General features: G+C 47.5%; 2 protein-coding genes across 4 annotated transcripts in view; both read left to right on the top strand.

Moving 5' to 3' along the window:
• Nucleotides 1-10,759, top strand: part of LOC137602347 (transcription factor COE3-like) — a 78,548-nt gene extending 67,789 nt beyond the window's left edge. For 2 of the 3 annotated variants that reach the window (XM_068324965.1, XM_068324964.1), the window contains exons 12-16: nucleotides 1,255-1,320; nucleotides 1,797-1,971; nucleotides 2,948-3,127; nucleotides 6,328-6,417; nucleotides 7,704-10,759. In XM_068324965.1, the coding sequence (XP_068181066.1) occupies nucleotides 1,255-1,320; nucleotides 1,797-1,971; nucleotides 2,948-3,127; nucleotides 6,328-6,417; nucleotides 7,704-7,735 (543 nt within the window). In that variant the 3' untranslated portion in view covers nucleotides 7,736-10,759. The remainder of the gene's footprint in view (nucleotides 1-1,254; nucleotides 1,321-1,796; nucleotides 1,972-2,947; nucleotides 3,128-6,327; nucleotides 6,418-7,703) is intronic. The other variant, XM_068324966.1, reaches the window with a different exon arrangement.
• A 3,232-nt stretch (nucleotides 10,760-13,991) lies between these two features.
• The window catches only part of LOC137602348 (GRIP1-associated protein 1-like), a 79,566-nt gene continuing 72,020 nt past the window's right edge, over nucleotides 13,992-21,537 (top strand). The window contains exon 1 of the mRNA XM_068324967.1: nucleotides 13,992-14,914. The gene's annotated coding sequence lies outside the window, so the exon portion shown is untranslated. The remainder of the gene's footprint in view (nucleotides 14,915-21,537) is intronic.

Raw genomic sequence — 21,537 nt, 5'->3', positions numbered from 1 at the left:
TACTGAAATGTGTGTGTGAAGGTTCTGTCAGCTTGGTTCAGGGTCCACAGGAGAAAATGTGAATTAAAGGCAAAGAAAACTATTGAGTGAAAAGCGGAAGTCCAAAAAAATTTATTACATCTTTTTTTAATGACTACCAGGATTTAACATTTTGATGAAACTAATATATAATTTTATTCCTTTTTTTCTTTTTACTTTTAGTTATGATGTTATTAATAAAAACATTAAAATTAACAGTGTGTTTAGTTTTTATATTGTACTATTGACAAAACTCAATCCTTGCATATGCTTCTATCGTATATTCTGTTATTACTTTTGGGATGCATAAACGTCATGTTGGGATGCACAAATTTTCCTTGAAGCGCATCCCAGGGATGCACTATTTTCTGGAGGTAAAATTAACTCTGCTTTTGTCTTTCTTGCTTCCATTCTTGTAGTTTCCTTTTTGTTTCCGTTATTACTTCCCATAATTTCCTTTTATTATCCTCTTTTCTTTCTTTTTTCCTTTTCCCTGTTTTCCTCTTTTGTTTCCTTTGCTCCTGTTTTTGCTCCTCCTTTCATCCCTCCTTCTTTCCTCCTCCTGTGGTCCATCTATTTATTAGTGCTGTTATTGTTATGAACAATTATCGCCGTGGCGACCTGCTGGGCTGCCAGCGCTCTGATTGGACGCTTCCTCTCCTGTGGGCTGGTGGGAAAACAGCCCCGGGCGAGACAGAGGGAGAGTGTGTGTGTGTGTGTGTATGTGTGTGTGTGTGTGTGTGTGTTTGTGTGGGTTTGTGTGAGTGTTTATGTGTCAATGTGCGTATGTGTTTTTTTGTTTGCATGTGTGTGTGTTTGTGTGTGTGTGTGTGTGTGTGTGTGTGTGTGTGTGTGTGTGTGTGTGTGTGTGGGTTTGTGTGAGTGTTTATGTGTCAATGTGCGTATGTGTTTTTTTGTTTGCATGTGTGTGTGTTTGTGTGTGTGTGTGTGTGTGTGTGTGTGTGTGTGTGGGTTCCTGTTGTGTTTGTGAACAGGTGTGTCAGGTTGTTGTCACCTGTTGCTGGCCGAGGCCTCTGATTGGTTCTCTCCTCTGTAAACACAGTAAACTGTTTTTCGGTTCGGTCCTGTTTTATTTTGAAGGAGGTTCTGGTTCCTGTTAGTGTGTGTGGTTTGGGCCGCGTCCCGATGCCGCTGCTGTGATGATTTTAAACACTCAGATATCCGACGGCCTCGAACGCCCCCCGTCAGCAGGACTAACCCCCTCCTCTGTTGCAGGAGGTGCTGCTGAAGCGAGCCGCCGACCTGGTGGAGGCGCTCTACGGGATGCCCCACAACAACCAGGTGGGTCCGCACCACCCTGACCTCTGACCTCTGAGGTCAGGCTGCATCACACCTCCTCTCTTCTTTCACCTTTACTTCCTTCCTTTTGTCCTATTTCCTTTCTTACATTTCCTCCCTTTCCTATTTTCCTTAATTTTTTTAATTTTGTCTTCCCATTATTTTGTGTTTTTTTTTTCATTTTTTACTGAATTACCCTTTTTATAACCACCTTCTTCCATTTCCTGTTCTTTTCTTCTCACTTCCTTTCTGTCTTCCTGTTTCTTCCTTTCTTTCCTTCCTCTTTTTTTAGTCATTTTCTTTCCTTTCCTTCCTTCACTTCATTTTCCTCACTTCCTTCTCTTTCATCTCCTTCCTGTTCTCCGTTGTCGACCTTCATTCTGATTGGACAATGGAGGGTCGACTTCCTGTCTTCTGTTAAATCAAATCAAATGGAAGCATTTCGTGTTGAATCTCAGGTGTGTATCCATTCTCTGCAGGAGATCATCCTGAAGCGAGCGGCCGACCTCACCGAGGCGCTCTACAGCGTCCCCCGCAGCCACAACCAGCTGCCGTCCCTCACCGGCTCGGCGGCGCATTCAGGGATGATGGGTGTGAACTCCTTCAGCAGCCAGCTCGCCGTCAACATCAGCGAGGCCTCGCAGGCCGACCAGGGTGAGCCCGCTACCCACAATCCCCTGCGTGTGTGTGTGTGTGTGTGTGTGTGCGTGTGTGAGCGCAGTGGTCGTTTCGTGATGCAGGAAGCAGATAGAGCCCCTCCCCCTCCACCCCACCCTCCAAACGGCGGTCTGCTTCCCCCGTCGGATGCCGGTGAACACCTTTCAGGATGAGGTCATGGGAAACCAGGCTGGAAATTCATAAGTCGGTCGTTTATTTGCTCTCCGGTCGGAAACATTCCGCCGAGGGTCGGAGGCGACGTGAAACGGCTCTTTGTGCCGCTCGCCGTTACGAGCGCGATTAAAACATTCATAAAAACATAGGCTCCAGAGGCTCCGCCTCCTCCGACGCAGGAGAAGAGTGATTTACGGCGCTGTTTCAGAGTGGCGCAGTCTATTCAGGGTCAGCCTATAGGAGGACGGCAGATGTTTGGGGAGGAGTCAGGAGGTGGAGTCAGGAGGAGGAGTTACCAACCTGAACATCAGATTTGAAACAATCAGTGAAAAACGCTGAAAATGGTGTGCATCGTGACACAAACAGGAAGTGGATCGTAATTTAGCACTGCGTGTGTCACGGTGGTGGGAGGAGCCAAAACATAGTGGGCAGAGCCCTTCCTCGTCCTTCGCTGTGATTTGTTGTTGTTAATTTATTCCAGAACAACAAACAAATCATCAAAGTAACATTCAGGACAAAATGCCAGCAGCTTGACTCCGCCCTGATGGTGTGACTCCGCCTTGATGACTCCGCCCTCATGGTGTGATTCGACGGTTGCTTCTCGCCTCTTCCTGGGCAGCGCTCCAACAGCCCCTCCCGTTCAGCGTCGGCCCAAACAAAGAGGGGGGGGGGGAGGTGGATGAGGGCGGGCCCCGGGGGGGGGGGGGGGGCGCTGCTACATCGGACTTAGGCAGCCGGGGACGTGGAGCCTCAGTAGGAGGTCAAAGGTCAGTTAATGATGTCATGCTTCCTCTTCCAGGTTACTCCCGTAACTCCAACAGCGTGTCTCCTCGCGGCTACGCCCCCAGCTCCACCCCCCAGCAGTCCAACTACAACACCATCACCTCCACCATGAACGGCTATGGCGCCGGCATGACCAACCTGGGCGTCCCCGGCTCCCCCAGCTTCCTCAACGGCTCTGCCAACTCCGCCTACGCAAGTGAGTCGCCAGTTAGCTCGCCAATGAGGCAGCAGAGGGGGGGGGGGCAGAGAAAAACGCTAATGACAGCGTCTGGTTGGGTGATCTGATTGGTCAGACGAGGAGACGGTTTAAACGACACGGATTCTGTTGGTCCATGTTTGATGTCTTTACAAGCCAGGAAGTGATGTCATAGAACGCTTCTGGTGGGCGGAGCAAGTTGAGTAACGCTGAGTTGGCTGAAAGCTTTTAAAGCACGAAGTCTCTTCTTCAGGTGTTTAAACTAGTCTCTTCTTCAGGTGTTTAAACTAGTCTCTTCTTCAGGTGTTTAAACTAGTCTCTTCTTCAGGTGTTTAAACTAGTCTCTTCTTCAGGTGTTTAAACTAGTCTCTTCTTCAGGTGTTTAAACTAGTCTCTTCTTCAGGTGTTTAAACTAGTCTCTTCTTCAGGTGTTTAAACTAGTCTCTTCTTCAGGTGTTTAAACTAGTCTCTTCTTCAGGTGTTTAAACTAGTCTCTTCTTCAGGTGTTTAAACTAGTCTCATCTTCAGGTGTTTTAAACTAGTCTCTTCTTCAGGTGTTTAAACTAGTCTCTTCTTCAGGTGTTTTAAACTAGTCTCTTCTTCAGGTGTTTAAACTAGTCTCTTCTTCAGGTCTTTTAAACTAGTCTCTTCTTCAGGTGTTTAAACTAGTCTCTTCTTCAGGTGTTTAAACTAGTCTCTTCTTCAGGTGTTATAAACTAGTCTCTTCTTCAGGTGTTTAAACTAGTCTCTTCTTCAGGTGTTTTAACTAGTCTCTTCTTCAGGTGTTTAAACTAGTCTCTTCTTCAGGTGTTTTAAACTAGTCTCTTCTTCAGGTGTTTAAACTAGTCTCTTCTTCAGGTCTTTTAAACTAGTCTCTTCTTCAGGTGTTTAAACTAGTCTCTTCTTCAGGTGTTTAAACTAGTCTCTTCTTCAGGTGTTTTAAACTAGTCTCTTCTTCAGGTGTTTAAACTAGTCTCATCTTCAGGTGTTTTAAACTAGTCTCTTCTTCAGGTGTTTAAACTAGTCTCTTCTTCAGGTCTTTTAAACTAGTCTCTTCTTCAGGTGTTTAAACTAGTCTCTTCTTCTTCAGGTGTTTAAACTAGTCTCTTTTTCAGGTGTTTAAACTAGTCTCTTCTTCAGGTGTTTAAACTAGTCTCTACTTCAGGTGTTTAAACTAGTCTCTTCTTCAGGTGTTTAAACTAGTCTCTTCTTCAGGTGTTTAAACTAGTCTCTTCTTCAGGTCTTTTAAACTAGTCTCTTCTTCAGGTCTTTTAAACTAGTCTCTTCTTCAGGTGTTTAAACTAGTCTCTTCTTCAGGTGTTTAAACTAGTCTCTTCTTCAGGTGTTTAAACTAGTCTCTTCTTCAGGTGTTTAAACTAGTCTCTTCTTCAGGTGTTTAAACTAGTCTCTTCTTCAGGTGTTTAAACTAGTCTCTTCTTCAGGTGTTTAAACTAGTCTCTTCTTCAGGTGTTAAACTAGTCTCTTCTTCAGGTAGAGGAGGGTTGATCAGCTGTTAGTTGTTGGTCTGACTAGAACTAGCGAACCGTCCTGAAGCTAACCGTTAGCTTGCGGCTGCGTAGCGCTTGTCGAACGGTTCCGGCACGGCGAATGAAAGCGAGGCGCTGCAGGAGCGGAGGCGGAGCTTCAGTGGTTTCCGCTGCTCCTCTGAAACTGATTATCACGCCTGAAGTCGGAGCTCCTTGGAAGGAGCAGGTGCGTTTGTGGAGCCCGGTAAAGTGTAAACCCGCCCGGGGGGAGCGCTCCGTTGTTTGGCTCGTGTTTCAAAGCGCCGGTAAGCCTCAGTGAGACTCGTTTAGGAGGCGTCCAGCTCGGCGCCAGCTGATGTTGTTGTCCCCGGCGACCAAACAAAAGGTGGGCTCGCTTCTCGCCTGGCTGGGTTTCTGAATGTCGGCTGAACATCGCCACGCATTGTTCACCTGCTCTGACTGTCCCCCCCTGTCCATCCTCCTCCTCCTCCTCATCCTCACCTCCTCCACTAACCCCACTAACATCCCTCATGCATTCATTAAAATCCGCTGGAAAAACAACCGGCAGACGTCGAGAAGGAGGGAGGAGGGGGGAGGGATCCAGGACACACTGACGCCTGTTAGCATGTTAGCAGGAACGTTCACATCCCGCTCCATTCACAGCTTCATGTTCAAACCATTCACAGGACCCCTGGCCCCGCCCACACACCAGTCAGGACACGGTTAGCGTAGCCTAGCACAGGTAGCACCAGTCAGGACACGGTTAGCGTAGCCAAGCACAGGTACCACCAGTCAGGACACGGTTTGCGTAGCCAAGCACAGGTAGCACCAATCAGGACATGGTTAGCGTAGCCGAGCACAGATAGCTAAGGCCGTTGAACAGGAAAATTAGACAGGAAGTTTTTGTCGACATGCCGGTGACACGTGAAACATGTTAACATATTAACAACACGCCAATGTTTACTTGTGATATCATCAACAGGAAGAATGTAGAGGTTAGCTAGGTAATCGCTACGTGGCGCTAAGGTAAAGTAAAACCGAAGGAAGGGTTTCAATGATGTCACCTCTGGTGATGATGTCACCAGCCTGATGTGAAAAACCATGGTCCAAGGAGGGGCGGGGCTTAAAGGGGAACCATTTGTTAGCGTTAGCGGCCACAACAGACGCGGGCTAGCTGTTCCCAGCTGCTTCCAGTCATTATGCTAAGCTAAGCTAAGCTAACCACATGCTTACTCAAGCGCCAGTCTCCATCTGATCACGTCTGAAGCACACACACACACACACACACACACACACACACACACACACACACACACACACACCTACTCAGTTTGTATGGACGGCGCCGCTGCTGCTCTCAGGTTGGTTTTTCAAAATAAAAGTCCTTTAAGTTATGGATCAACTTTGCCAGCTGTTTGTTTGGAGCATGTTTGTTCCTCCAGAAGCTCCTCGGCCCCGCCCCCAGGCAGGACCGCCTCTTCCTCCCCCCATCCTGCATGATCCACCTTCATCCCGTCACTCACCCACTCATGACTGTAACGTCCTGTAGGCCTCCCCCTTCCCTCCTCCTCCTCCTCCTCTTCCTGTAGGACCCCCCCCGTCCTTCTCACCTCCTCCTTTTGGACTCCTCAGCCCCCCCCTCACCTCCTCTTCCTCCTCCTCTCTCTTCCTCGGCTCCTGATTCATTCTCTCCTGTCCATATGGTTTCCACAGTCAAACAGAAGAGCGCCTTCGCCCCCGTCGTGCGGCCACAGACCTCCCCGCCCCCCACCTGCACCACCACCAATGGCAGCAACCTCCAGGGTGAGCATCCCACCCCGCCCCCACGCTCCACCTGTCAGACCCCCCCTCGTCCTCATCCCACCTGGACATCAGTAATGGTAGAGATGTTAGATTGTCAAAGGTCAAAGTTGATCCATAACTTCTGGCATAAACGGAGTTTCTTCTCCGTCATTGGTTCAAACCAAAAGCATCAACTGTTTTCCCATTTTGATGATTTTTCTGGGGTTTAAATTTATTTCATTAAAGTAAATTAAATCAAAACCACTCGACAAACCAGTGAATTTATTGTTTGTAAAGAGAATAAAAATAATTTTTAAAGAAAAGAATTCAAACTGAATCACCATCATCATCATCATCATCATCATCATCATCATCATCATCATCATCGTCGTCATCTTTGCTGTCGTCTGATGATGGAATCAGGGTCAGTTTGGGGTCAGATGCACCTGAGGCAGGTGGGTTCAAACCCACTGATCGGGAGCTGATATTGATAACCAATCAAAGTGATCAGGGCCATCTATATGTGTATCATCGTATTGATCACAATAGTAGTTCAATGAAGGAACCTCATGAACCGATCAGAACCGACCCGTTTGGGATCATAGGTGAACCTGGAGCCTGGGATCATGATGTCCCAGATGGGGGGGGGGTCTTATGAAGATATTTTAGTCCAACTGGGACGGACCCGAACACGAATGAAGATGTGTTTATGTTTAATAACGTCATTAGTTTCACCCGGTTTCATCCATATAGTTGTGTATCATCTGCATATCGAAGTTTCTGGTCAAATCATCAACTGGGAGCAAAGAGAGTAAAGAGTAGTGGTCCCAACACGGAACCATGAGGAACTCCGTGTTTAATGGGTACAGAGGAGAGTCCGTCTGTCCTCTGGGGGGCTCCAAAGCCGGACTGGAAGTCCTAACTAGTCGGGGGGGGGCAGCAGCGGGTTTAGAAGTCAACAGACCTCTTTTTCATATTTCATCTGATTCAGACACAACATCAGTTTGTTTATTCCCTCCAGATGAATCCACTGGGTTGTTACCTCTAATCAGTTACTATATTTATTGTTTTTAATTCGTATTTATTATATTTACATTTAGGATATTTAGTATATTATTATATTTATATTTAGTGTATTATTTATAAGTATATTTAGTATATTTATACTATATTTATATTTAGTAAATTTATAATATTTATATTTTGTATATTTAATATATTTTTTATATATTTATATATTTATATGTGGTTATTTCCAGATATCACCTTTTAAAAACTGTTCATCTCGATGTGTTTGTGTCTCTCAGCGATGGCAGGTCTGATCGTCCCGCCCATGTGAGGAGGAATCTCAGCCACCGCCGCCAGACACCCCGAACCCCCTCCAGCGCCAATGGCCCCACCCACAATCGCGGCGATAAAATCGTCCTCGTCTTTCCCGACCCCCACCGACCCGTCACGGCAGAAAGAAAAAGTCTCCACTGATGAATTGACGACGCGTCGCTAAGACAACGGACATCAAATCCTGGACCAGACTTCCTGAAAGCAGGTCAAAGGTCAACCATGTGACCTGTGAGGGGCGGGGCATGCTGTGTGAGTAGTGGTGTCAGGAAACAGGTCTCTGATCCATTTGAAGCACTGTGAGACAGGATGGGGGCGTGTCCACCGGGAGCTTCTGACCACCATGTGATTGGATAACGAGGTTGACATCAAGCCAATGATATTCAGGTTCCGGTGCTCCATTAATACAATAAGCCTGAGGCGTTTTTAATCTACCAGCTGTTACCATGGATCCAAGACGATGCGACTGACGTTGCTATGACAACACAGCTAGTCAAATCAATTGGGCGTGAATGATTTGGCTCAAGTTCATTTTAAACCTTCAAAACACTAAAGCCCGCATTGAACGCGTCACATGACTCCAGCGACCTCCTGTGATTGGCTGTCCCGCCTCAGAAGCTCTCGGTGAACCAAAAGAGTCTAAAAATCTTCCAACTTTTTTTTTTTTTTTAAATGTGAGGAAACTTCCGACGGTTTTCTGAGACGACTTTTTCTTTGTACCATAGATTTACCGTCGGACGAACAAACGTCAGGCCGCCCAATTGGCCGCCCGACCGTCGTCTTCAGCTTGTTCTCATGGTTCTCTCCGTCTGATTGGCCGGCGGGTTCCACCAGAAACAGCTGCCGGCGGTTTTGAATCTTGCTCGGGCACCAGATTCTCTCGTTCTCGTGCTTCTTTTCTATGTATTTATAAAGTCTGTTTTCGGGGCGCTCCTTTGTGTTTTAGGCCTGAATGATAGTCTCCAATATATCTGTCAACACGTTTGATGTCTTAATACCTTTTAGATATTGTAAAAAGAGTGAACAAGTGAGAGAAAAGTCGACCCTTTTGTAAAAACAAACCGCGACGTCATGACGTGTCACTTTGTTTTTGGAGGCAGGACGTAAAAAAAATCACCACTTTTGTAAAGAAAATGCTTTTCCGATATTTAACTTTTTGTAAACAGCATCATTTGTGTTCTTCTCGTCCTTTGTGTATTATCGTGAACGTATACTCATGGTTATTTCTTAATGCACTATTTTTTTTTTGTTGGGGCACTTAAGAGCTTAGCAAAAAAAGAACAAAAAAACTGTCGTAAAAAAAAAATAAGAAAACGATATGCACCGAAGTTTTTTTTTCCTGCCGTTCACAAACGGCACAAATCCGTGTCATGTGAATTTTTTTCTATTTCAGAAGCTTCTATTGATCGACTTGTTTTTGGACGGAAGGATCTCTTTGGTGTTTAGAGGATTTTTTCCATCTTAATATCGTTCAAGTCTTTGTGTTTTTTGGTGAGAATGATTGTACGATTTCAGAACAGGAAGCAAATTTCTCAAATGGGTCTCTGATCTCAAGGAAACCTCCGTCGGTGTCGTCTGATGGTGCTGCTCGTCGTTCTCACGCAATCTAGATCCTTTATTATGCAAACCGTGTTCCTGACGCCAGCTGGTCGTCCGCGAAAAAACTACAAGAACTACAAGTCGCGTTTGATGCCTTACAACTGACGACATCGGGTTCATGGACGACTCTACATTTATTTGATGAGTCAGACCGATCACTTTAATTCACGACTAACAGCTCGTCTAAAGTCAGTGCTGCAGTCCAGGTTCACACAGTGAAACGGTCCAAGCTCACGCAGTGAAACAGTCCAGGTTCACACAGTGAAACAGTCCAGGTTCACGCAGTGAAAAAGCCCAGGTTCACACAGTGAGACAGTTTGGAGCAGCCATCATCTTGATCCACGAGAGGCGACATCAGATGTTCATCAGAGCGGAGTCTGTTAATCGGAGCCAGCCATTGGTCGAGGTGGATGTAGACGAGGCTACTGCGTTATGAAGCCGTGAACGTCGTGCAGCATTGACTTTAGATCCAGTGTGACTTTTTAAATCAAGAAACATTTGATTGGCTTGTTGTGTAGCCCCGCCCCCACAGGCACGCCACTTGGCTGTTCTCCTTCATCATGACATTCTTAACAATGTAGAGATGAGACTCGACTGAACCGTCATTGTGACCACACCTCCGTTTAAGGCCCGCCCATTGGCGCCAGTCGGACACCAGCAATGAGCCTCAGGCTGTGCTGAAGATTCTCCATCAGGTTTCTGTTAGCGCTGAGCTCACCTGAAAGGCTACGTTAGCAGCTAGCCGTCCTAAGAGCAATATCTGATAGCATCAGCCCACGAGGATAAAACTGGCAGGAACATCAATGACGTCATCGAATTCACGCTCTGATTGAACGTTTCATTCCTGTCAGAACTTTTGAGACCCAGATCTCATCTTCACGTTTTAGACCACAACCACTGACATCCCTTTAACGCCTAAAACATGACGCCGCCCCATCAGCAGAAACACGTGTTCAATAATCAAAGGTGTGGGCGGGAATTCGATGAAACTTTATGCAAATCCAGCAAACTAGCAAAACCCTACGGCCGCCATCGCCGCCGCGTCAGCTGATCCGACTCTAGAAGCCATTTTATCGGCGCCACTAATAAACGCCCGTCTACATCCAACAGGTTGATGCGTGTTTTATGTTTGTAGAAAGTTTAGCTTCTAACCGACCTGGTTTTAAAACTGCAAATATACTTTACTCAATGTTTGACTTCAATGTGAACGAGGAGGAGGAGCTGCATCTTTGTGAAATATGAAATATATCATCAAATTATATGAAGCACAATGTTTACCTAACGTCTGTGACCCCGGGGCACCGCCCGGGTCCTTTCTTTCTCCGTCTCTGGCCATGCTGTAAATAGATGCATGTTTTTATTTTTCCTGTGATCAGTGCTTTTTGTACAGAAACAGTCTACGAATAAAGATTACATTTGGCTTGAACTCTACTTGTGTGGCAGTGGTGTCTCTAACCATTCGTTTTTAATTCATGCTTGTTTGAGTAAAACTTCAGCCAGATTGGACCGGAACTTCAGCAGAACCAGACTCCTGGAGGACCCCAGCTGGTCTCTTAGGGGCCCCAGATGATCTGTGAGGAGATCAATCAGTCTTGATCAGGCCAGAATAGTATTTTAATCGATACTAGATACATTTTATTTCTGTTATGTTGTTTAAGACTTTTCTTAGCTCTTAAGTACGCCCCTAAATACACACGCACACACAAATAGATACAAAAATAATATATATTTATAAAATATAACACGCCCTAAAAAAATAAATATACATAACCACACATAAAATGTTTTCTATAAGTAATATAAAATACGCCCTAAAAATAAAGATATGTTTTGATTTGATTTAGTTTTAGCTAAATTAAAAAATATTTTTAATACATATATTTTTAGTAAAAATATATTAAAAATATATAGAACATTATTTATATTAGGTCTAAAAAATTCCTTTTAAGTATAAAACAATTCAATAAATGCCCTTAGTCCCGTTCCGGTTTCCGGTTTGTGAGTCGTGACTCTTACAAAACTTAAGGAACCGCTGAGACGGTAAATAAAGTTTTTCAAACGCGCGACCAAAACTGATTGGAAATCAGCGTGACAGACTTCCGGGGTGATGACGAAGTCACAGAACCCGGATGATCGACGTAGTGTCTGGGATGACCCGCTGACCTGCAGCAGGTGCGTGTTGATCTGGGCGGAGAGAGAGACAGATGACGTCAGACGCCTGTACGTCTCGCGGGCCCGTAGCTCCGGGCTCACGCGCTTTCTGGACTCGCGGTGTGTTTGTATCGGTGATAGATTTAACGGAACCGAACCGGCGCAGGATGACAACCGGACACCGGAAACAGGTAAGAGAAACATTTGTGTCTCATGACATCCCAGAATAAGTAAACTAAAGTGACCTCAGCAGTTTAAGATTAGTTTAAATCGGTAGAGAAAGCTGATTGGCTGACAGTGAAACTTTGCTGCTGTGCTATTGGTCAGTTAATTAGAACAGCTGAGATTACCATGAACGTGAGCTATTAGTTGCTAGCCTTTAGCTGGTCGCGTTTAGCTGTTAGCTGGTAGCTTTTAGCTGTTAGCCGGTAGCTTTTAGCTGTTAGCCGGTAGCTTTTAGCTGTTAGCTGGTAGTGTTTAGCTGTCAGCCGGTAGCCTTTAGCTGTTAACCGGTGGAGTTTAGCTGTTAGCCGTTATCCTTTAGCTGTTAGCATCAGTGTTTGTAGTTGGATGTTGAACCCCTGGAGAACCGAGACCCAGAACCGGTCCAGTAGAACCAGTAACCCTGAGCAGGAGGGGGTGGAGGCTGACGGATCAAAGCTTCTATTGATTAGTTATCAATCAGGCGATGACATCATCAGTGAGTCTTTGGTCCTGGGGGGTCGGAGTGATAAGTGCTCTTTAAAGTTTGGAGGTCTTTATCAGCTGGCCGGCTGGAGCAGGATGTCTGGTTTCAATCGCGTTGGACCAGAACAGACCGCTATCGGAGCAGGAAGCCCCCCCCCCCTTTACTGGGGGGAGGGGGCGGGGCTTGGCGGCGCCGGCCCGCCGAGGCTTCAGGCACAATTAAGTTTCTCTCTGTCGTCGGCAGCGAGTTTTGATGATTTGAAGTTTATGTGCTCGTTAGCGTAGACCGGCGCTAACGAGGCTAACGGAGAGAAGCGCCGCATTCGCCGCCAACGTCCTTGCCGCCGCTGCCAGCGTCCGACTCCCAGGGCGAGAGACGAAGAAGAAGAAGAAGAAGAAGAGCTACGACGCGTTCTGATGATTACCGCACCAGAAGGACGACAGGAAGTCACATGACAAAAAGAAGTCAACACAAACTTCAGTTTGTGACGGATTTCAAGTCACCTGACCCGAGCTCCGCCCCCAATAATTCTAGTGTGAATCAGTTCAGATGAGTTTGTGGGTGCTCTTTTAGACTCCACCCTCTTTTGATTGAGGAGAACCAATCGCTGTTAGCCATTTGACTGACATCACCTATGTAGCCATTAGCGGCTAACAGCTAAAATTAGGGGGACAAGAAGTGTGATCATCGTCTACATGATAGATGTAGCTTAGCACAGCTAATGTGTGTGCTGGGTTTGTGTTATGCTATGCTATGCTAACTATGATGTCATATTCTATGCTATGCTAACAGTGGTGTTTAAACTGGACAGACGGAGCCAAAAACGTTCCTGATGTTGTTTCTGAGGAATAGTTGAAATATTTTTTAATCAATGGGTGAGGGGGGATGAGAGGTGGTTTGGGGGGGGTGAGTGAGTGCAGGTGTGTTTGCTTTGGGTGAAGAATGGAGTTAAGTGACATGATGTCACCGCTGCTCGCCGTACATCTGCGCTCTCCAACGTTAAACACCATTTCCTGTGCGGTGATGATGTCATGGCGATGCTACGACAGGCGCAGATTTAGCGGAGCTCCGGCCTGACAGGGGGACTGTAAGTCATCCAGCACAGGAAAAGTCCCGGGTCTGGACCTCGCCGTGACACCGGAGCCAACTGGAGCCAGAGCAGGAATGTAAATCACTCCGCCGAAGGTCCTAGTTCGCCAACCGTGTTTCCTGGGAAGAACCAGGTCCTGATGCGTGTTCTCAACCGTCAGCTAGCATAGAAGAACTGTTAGCATGATGCTGCTAGTAGTTATGAAGCATTTTAGCTGGCATACAATCACTGCTAACATCACGCTGCTACTAGTTATGAATCATTTAACCTAGCATAGAATAACTGTTAGCATCGTGCTGCTAGTAGTTATGAAGACTTTTAGCTAGCATATGATCACTGCTAGCATAATTCTTCCAACAGCTATGAAACATTTTAGTTAGCATACAATCACTGCTAGCATCACGCTGCTAGTAGTTATGAGTCATTTAACCTAGCATAGAATAAATGTTAGCATAATGCTGCTAGCAGTTATGATGACTTTGAGCTAGCATAGGATCACTGCTAGCATAGTTCCGCTAGTAGATTTGAATGAAGGCACACAAACGTGAGAACAAGCGATCCCTAATAGAACACGCAACACGCGTAAAACGTGTTTAATGTAATCGTCTGCATACAAACGTGTTACATCTTGGTCCCGCCCACAGGCAGGAAACGACCAATTAAATGTGAGAGAAAGTTTCTCCTCCTGTCAAACATGAGTGTAGAAACCATCCTGATGCGTGCGTTGTTTCTTCCTCCTCGGCGATGCGTTCGAGGACCCGCGGTGCGGTGGACGCCTCGGGAAGGCGCGGCACCAGAGAACACTTTACACCTGCTCGCCTTCATCATCTGTCTTCGCTTTTCTTGGGGGGGGGGGGGGGGCAGGATGTTTGGCTTGGCGGCGACCTCCAGCATGACTTAATCCCTGGGTGCTATCGTTAAATAGTCCGACCCACAACTTAATGAAAACCAAATGCGGCGGCGGCGGGAACCCGCCTCGGGTTTCAGGGCAGCGCGGCGAGGCCAAATCACGAGGTCGTAACGTTACGCCAAACATGAGATCTTTAGTTTGTCAAACCTGGTGAGCGTCAAACCAACTGTATCGATAGCAGAACAGGTTTAATAAGCGTTCCACTCCCGGCGGCGGCGGCGGCGAGGAACACCTCTCACCTGGAAGCTATTAGAGTCGACAGGAAATGGAGGCAGAGATCGAGTGCTTCCCAATAATGTGTGTCCCCCCCGAGAGAAGAAATATGTAGATTCATCATAAAACATCTCTGAGAGTTCGGACGCTAACGGAGGAGCGAGGAGGAGGAGGAGGAAGAGGAGGAGGAGGAGGAGGAGCATCAGGCAGCTGGGCACCTCCAACCCTCCAAGATCGTATCGCACAAACATCTGTGGACGCAGCGAGCAGATAGCGTTTCATCGCTCATGTCGGCGCGTCCCTCCTGACAGCCGAGCTGTAAACACCTTCTCCAGATGGACCCACCGTTAGATATGGAAGATCGATCGTGCCGAAGATGAGGAGGAAGAGGAGGAGCAGGAGGAAGAGGAGGAGGAGCAGGAGGAAGAGGAGAAGGAGCTAAATCGGGATTAGAATGCGAAAATCCCACGAACGATTCCAGATTAGATTTCATGGAGTCAGAAGGAGTGGAAGAAGTTGGTGTGTGGAGGTCAGAATCTGTTGCTATGGTAACAACGTCAGAACAATAATCCAAGATTCTGCGATTTTAAAAAAAAATTTATATGAAGCATTTTAAAAATTAAAGCCGTTTACGGACACAACAAACTTTGTGTCAGACGCCTCAGCTTCAGCATCACGGTCGTCACCAGAACAATCAGAGGCAGAGTAGGGCGGGGCTTCCTTTTCAAGTGGAAAATAATATATAAAACGATAAACATTTATTCATAACTGAGGTTGAACCATAAAGTCTGACATAATAACCATATTTGGTCATAAAGTTTGAAAACTCCACCCATAGAGCCCTTCTGCTTTGCAGGGGGCATGGCTAACTCCTGTCAATCATCAGTTTGTCTCAATGGAAACGGTTCATTTTAAGGCGGGACTTCTGGTTATTTTTGTTTGTCCGTCTGCCTGATGCTAAATTTGATGACTTTTATTTTTTTCATCAGTAAATAAAATAAAAAATAAAATAATTGACAAAATACTAACATTTGTTACTATCACAAACATTAATTCCGTTTTCGTTTGTTAACAGTTTTAAAAACCGCAGAAATCTGACACAGAATCTATTAAATAAAATGTTAAAGTTAAACTAATATTTAAAAAATTCAAACTGATGTTTGACAAAATTTTCCGGTTTCGTATTAATTATTTCTTCACCATCTGATGCTTCCTGTTCTATTTTTGGCGCCGTCGGGCTTCCGTACTCCTGACAGGAAGCTCTGGCCTTTTGACTGACAGATTTACTCATCCGTCGTTTGAAGCCGCTCTTCGTCAGCATGAGTCTTCTTCGTCTCGCGGCGCCCTCCTCATGGCGGCGGTCTCGGCGGCTGGAATCGGCTTTATTAATCAATCCGGGGCCCGGGCGGGCGGGGGGCCCGGGTGGGGGCCCCGGCGCACTCTCATCGCTCCCTCAGCTGCTTGCTAAACAAATGGATTCAGCATGTTTAATGAGGGGGGGGCGGGGGGCGTAACTAATACCTTTAATGATCTCAGCAGAGCAGGAATCACTGGCACCTGCCCAGCGCGGGCGGCGGGGGGGCGTTTAGGGCGGCGGCGGTCAGGATGGAGACGTTCAGGTAGGAGGCAGATTTACGACCTGCTGGAGGAGCCGACCACACGCCGGAATCACAGGACGGCCCCCCAAGGCCGCACACGCTAAACGGCGTCTGGGGGGACGGCGGTGATGATGCGGACAGATGATGATTCAGGAGCGGGACGCGTGTTTGTGCTCGGACTTTAAACGCCGGCGGGGAGCGAGGGTGGTGGTGGTGGGGGGTGTGTTCCATAAAGTCTGACTCCAGTCAGTCAGACGCTCCGGTCGGTTCCATAAAACCACCTCCATGAAGTTCAGGTTGTGGGGCGACGGAAAAACCAGGCTGGTCTGGATCGGCTGGCTGGTGCTAATGCTAAAGCTAATTCTAATACTAAAGCTGAAGCTGACGACTCGTCACTGAAGCGATTCAAACAAGATCATCGAAAGCCTGGCTTTGCCATGGAGGCGTCGTCATGGAGACGTCGACATGTAGTCGTCAACATGTAGGCGTCGTCATGGAGGCGTCTTCAAGGAGGCGTCGTCATGGAGGCTTCGACATGTAGTCGTCGTCAAAGAGGCGTTGCTATGGAGGCGTCGTCATGGAGGCTTCGACATGGAGTTGTCGTCAAGGAGGCGTCGACATGTAGTGTAGTTGTCGTCAAGGAGGCGTCTTCATGGAGGCGTGGTCATGGAGACGTCGACATGTAGTCGTCAGTGTTTCTTCTGTTTGTAATGAAAACTTTCTTCAGGAAACGCAACAGCTTCTGTTTATCGCCTCAGACAAGCTAACGCTTTAATTTAGCAGCTAATTTAGCTTCCTGAAGGTTAGCTGAGACTTCTTTCTAGCAGCTGAGTGGATTTAGCTTCCGTTAGCTAACGGTTTATTCGCGTCGGCTTCAGATTCGCTCATCGGCGGCGGAGCAGCAGCGATGAAGTCGTATAAATTAAACACTTTAATATAAAAGTAAAAGTTGCTTTGATGGTTCTTTTTGGGAGAGAGGCGCCATAAAGATGCTGTAACATAAAGCAAGGAAGCTAATTAGCATGAGCAACGCGGCGGGGGGGCCTGATCGGAATACTGATGTGTTGTTCCGCTCTTCGGCACTCCAGCTCTTAAAGGAAGGTTTTATTTACCCGCGGACATAAATACGTTTAATTAGCCGCTCGGCGGACAGCGGCGGCATAGCGTTCGCGGGTTGGCGCCTCGTCTTGGGGGTAAACCTGCTTGCTTTTAACGGATGGTGGCTGATGGAGCGTGGGAGTGACCAGGAACGCGGTGCCGGGCCCTCCAGAGCCGGGGGGCCTCCGAAGATGTCTCCGGAGGACGGGCCGTTAGAGAAGCTTCCGGGGGCACAAATGGATTCTGGGGGCAACTGGCGGGCGTCCATTATCCACTCAGAGATGGCCCCCGTCGGCTGTCGGCAAACGATTGGACGGCGAGCGATCGACGCCGCGTTCATTATGCACGACGGGCGACGTCCTTCAACGCCAAGGACCGATTAACGCCGCCAGCAGCCTCCGCCGGGAGCGCCAAGGTCACCACCTGCTGGGCCGCGCCCCCCGCCTGCTGGGGGGCTACCGTACCTTTAATGTACACCTCCGCATTGGTCCCCCCCCAACTCCCAGAGCTGCTTGGGGAGGCAGCAGGGTGGCGGCGGGTCGGAAGTCCGAGGCCGGGTTCCAGAGCGCCGCAAGTCCGGTTCACGTCCGGACCAGATGTCCTGGTTGTGTTTGAAATCAGTGGGATGAAACGACCGAGTGTGTGTGTGTGTGTGTGTTAATGAGGTCTTCGAGCTTTTAATTTATTTACAAACAGGCGGCCGCTGCTTCTGAACATGAGGGACGACCTTTAAGGATGTTTACCTGTTTACAAAGGTGGTAAATAATAAATAAACTGATGATGATGATGATGATCTCTGACAGGATTGGAGGTTGAGTCTCAGTCTGGAGAAATCCCACTTTGTATGTAATGGGTGTGTATTATAGTGTTGACATCATCACTAGAGCGGTGATATCATTACAGTTGTAACGTCATCATTTTAGAGGTGACATCATCATAAGAATGTTGACATCATCATTAGAGTGGTGACATCATCATTACAGCGGTAGCATTATTGGAGCTATGACATCATTATTAGACCAGTAACGTCATCATAGAGGTGACATCATCATTAGAATGGTGACATCATTAGAGCAGTGACGTCCTCACGTCAGAGGGGAGCTGAAGTTAGTCACACAGCCCCGCCTCCTGCAACGTCACTATGACCTCATGATACCAGACGAGGTCAATGTTCAAATGATTCAATGTTTTGGGTTTTTTTTGCTGAGTGAAATCCAATCGGTCACTCTGCGGCGGCGCTTTTTATCCAACGTGTGGCGGCGCCGGGACGGATACGCGGCGATTTCCTCCGCATCACACAAACACACACACACACACACTTATTAAAGCGGAATAGATTTACGCCACTTTCACAAGACAGTTGATGAGGCCGGAGTTTCCCCCCCCCGCTTCACGCAGCGGCAGCGTATAAATATTTACCTGCAGCGCGTCGGCCTCCATCTGTCCGGCGCCGGCGCTGCCCTCATATCCGTCCCGCCGGGAACCAGGAAGACGAGCCGAGATCCGCGCTGACCGAGACTCTTATTAAAACAATGAAGCTCATAATTATCCTGGAATTCCAAAGCAGTGCTATAGTCGTAATGAGGCCACACAGGAGCCGGCGTATAAAGAATGAATGTAATAAATAAGCCATTAGATGGGCAGTAAAAAGCGCCGCGCAGAAAAAAGAGTGCGGCGCTGAAATGAGTTCAGACGGGTCTTGTTGTCTCTTGATGAGCACTTGGAGAAGTTTCTATTTCGGGGGGTTTTGTTTGCGAGTCAACTTTAACGTTAAAGAAGCGCACCACCCCCCCCCACTCCAAAAAAATCCTGCTGATGATCATTAACGTTTGTTTTCTCATCGCTAATTGAAGTCAGAGGGAATATTGATGAGAAAATGTTTTCTCTGATAAACAATTTAAAGTATTTGTTTTTTAGCGCGCCGCGGGTCTCCGCCGTCATTTAATATTTACGCAAACATTTGTTACTGGTTTTTTTTTGTTTTTTTTGCGGAACATAGGATCGCCGACGCATCGAAGAAGAGAAGATCTTTTGGGGACGAGGAGAGGGTAACGTTTAAGCTCCGCCTCCTGGAGCGAACGTTCTACAGAAGCTACTGGATGCTAAAGTTAGCAACCAGACCCAGTTGTTTGATAGTCTAGATTTCTGTGGGTGTGGCCAACAGAAAAAAACTTGCAGTGGCCACGCCCTAACGCCTATTAACAGCGCCTGGATTATCATATCGCTGGAAGCCTTAAAGTTCCCCAGAAGGAACCCTACAGTTTTATTGGTTTTACGGTGTCGTCTTTTTACACGTTTGACCGTCTTCCTGCAGAAACCCTCCCGCCAAAGTTAAAGCGTGACGAGAGAAAGTCAAAGAGAGAAACTCTGTGATTGTGGCCGTAACTCGCGGCGTACTAATTACCGGTGGCGGTAAAATCTGTCAGGCTGGTCATCCTAATGAGTCCACCAGAGACCGATTGTTAAACTCCATTAAAAAGATCTATTTTCCTTCTCCTTTTTATTTGTTTCTTCTCACCGCCGCCGTCAGCGTCATCTTATCAAGTGTAGCCAAACAAACTCCTGTTTTAAAGGTCACAACGCCACCGCCGCCCGAACACGGGGATTAATGTGGCAGGAAGTCAACGTGAACTTTTGTGTTTGTTGGTGTTCCGGATGTCTTCAGGTTCATGTTTACAGTCTTAACTGTAGCTGGAGAAGCTAACGCCAAGCTAACGCTAACGTTGTGTTGTGGTAACTAGTGTACAACTAGTAGCTAGTAGCTTAACGCTGCTAATATTTACATTGTGATCTGTTAGCTAGCTTACAATCACAACTAGCCTAACCTTGCTGCTGTTATGTTAGCTTATACTCTTTTAGCTAGTCAAAGCTAACTAGTAGCTATGCTTATATGTTATGGGCGCTAAAATTCGGTCTGATTTATCCACTGTGAGCTAGTACACTATCAATGTTAGCTTAGCCCTCCTAATATGTTTATCCTCCGTTAGCTGTTGTCCTATCACTGGTAGCTTAGTCTTGCTAGCGCTTGGTTGTCTTCTGTTAGCTAGTATGCTATCAGTGGCAGCTTAGCCCTGCTAGTGTTCCGTTGTGTTCTGTTAGCTTGTTTGCTCTCATTGGTTGCTTAGCCGTGCTAGTATGTTGTCACATTTATCCTCTGATAGCTAACATGCTATCAGTGGTAGCTTAACCCTGTTAGTTTTTTGTTAGGCTTGTCTTCTGTTAGTTGGTATGCTATCAGTGGTAACTTAGCACTCCTAGTACGTCATGTGTGTCTTCCGTTAGTTCGTATGCTAACAGTGCCATGCTATGACCGTCTGAGGTGGGCGCCTCTGCCTTCCCGCCGTTGCGCGGCAACGTTTCCGGTCCATCCACATCCTGTTTTCGAATCCGACTTTCTGACCGACCGTCCCGGCTCTTACGTAATGGGAGGCTCGCATCCCATCATGCACCTAGTGCCGCTACGCACTCAGCATTGCGCGCTGATGAGAGGCGGATCACCGGGGGAGCGAGCGGCTGTTATTTTGGCGCGGCTCTGCTAATGTTGCTCGCTATGCCATCCATCGCCGGCGCGCCCTGGGACCCCCGCGCCGCTCCGACCCTGCAGGGCGGGTAGAATCTAATAAAACGCACTTGACGTTTTAATTGCATTTTCCTCATCAAGGAGTAATCTGCAAGATGGTTGTGGCATTTCTGCAGAGACCAATAAGGCTGATATTATGATCAGTCATTTCTTTGATAAACACGCCGACGCCCCGGCGCTCGACGGCGTGAAGAATACTGAGCGAACAGGAAGTACCGCCACACCGCGCATCACGCCGTTTGATACGCTCGATGTTTTTGGGCTCCATCCGACGGAGCGCGCCATTTCATTTTCCGAGCCGAGGTGTTGAAACCGGATTGAGCGCGTGAACGGGGACTTCGAACCGGATTCGGGTTCCGATGGCGACGGTAGGACGAACCAGAAAGACTATCAATTAGCAACACGCGCCAACGGCGAATGTTTGCGGGCGTGTTCTCAGCGTGAGCGACATTTGATGGTTCTGTCAAACCCGAATCTGAGAAAACATGGCCGCCAGTCCATCATGGCGGGCTGGGAAAGCCTCGGGGTCTCCGGCGCCCTCGCGGCTTAAGGGCGGCATGAAGACAAGTAATTGGAACATCAAACTTGTCCTCGTCTCTTGATTGGCAGGAGAAGAAAAGAGCTTTCAATTACGCCGTTTCCTGTTTTCCCCGTTCGGATTGGACCGGAGCGCCGCGGGAGTCGTTATCGTTTTAACGCCGCTGCCATTCATTAACGTCGGCCCCGCCCCCTCCTGTGGGTTGGAAGCATTTCCTGACTAGAGCCCCGCTTCAATTACCTCCACGCTCCGATGCAAGGGGGCCCCACCCCCAGACGTGGGGGCCCCGGAGACGCCACAGACCTGAGCTCACTGCCACGCCCCTCGTCAGGCAGAAC

The sequence above is a fragment of the Antennarius striatus genome, chromosome 10 (genome assembly GCF_040054535.1).
Source record: "Antennarius striatus isolate MH-2024 chromosome 10, ASM4005453v1, whole genome shotgun sequence".
In the NCBI taxonomy this organism is placed as follows: Eukaryota; Metazoa; Chordata; class Actinopteri; order Lophiiformes; family Antennariidae; genus Antennarius; species Antennarius striatus.
This window is presented reverse-complemented; position numbering and strand designations above follow the sequence as displayed.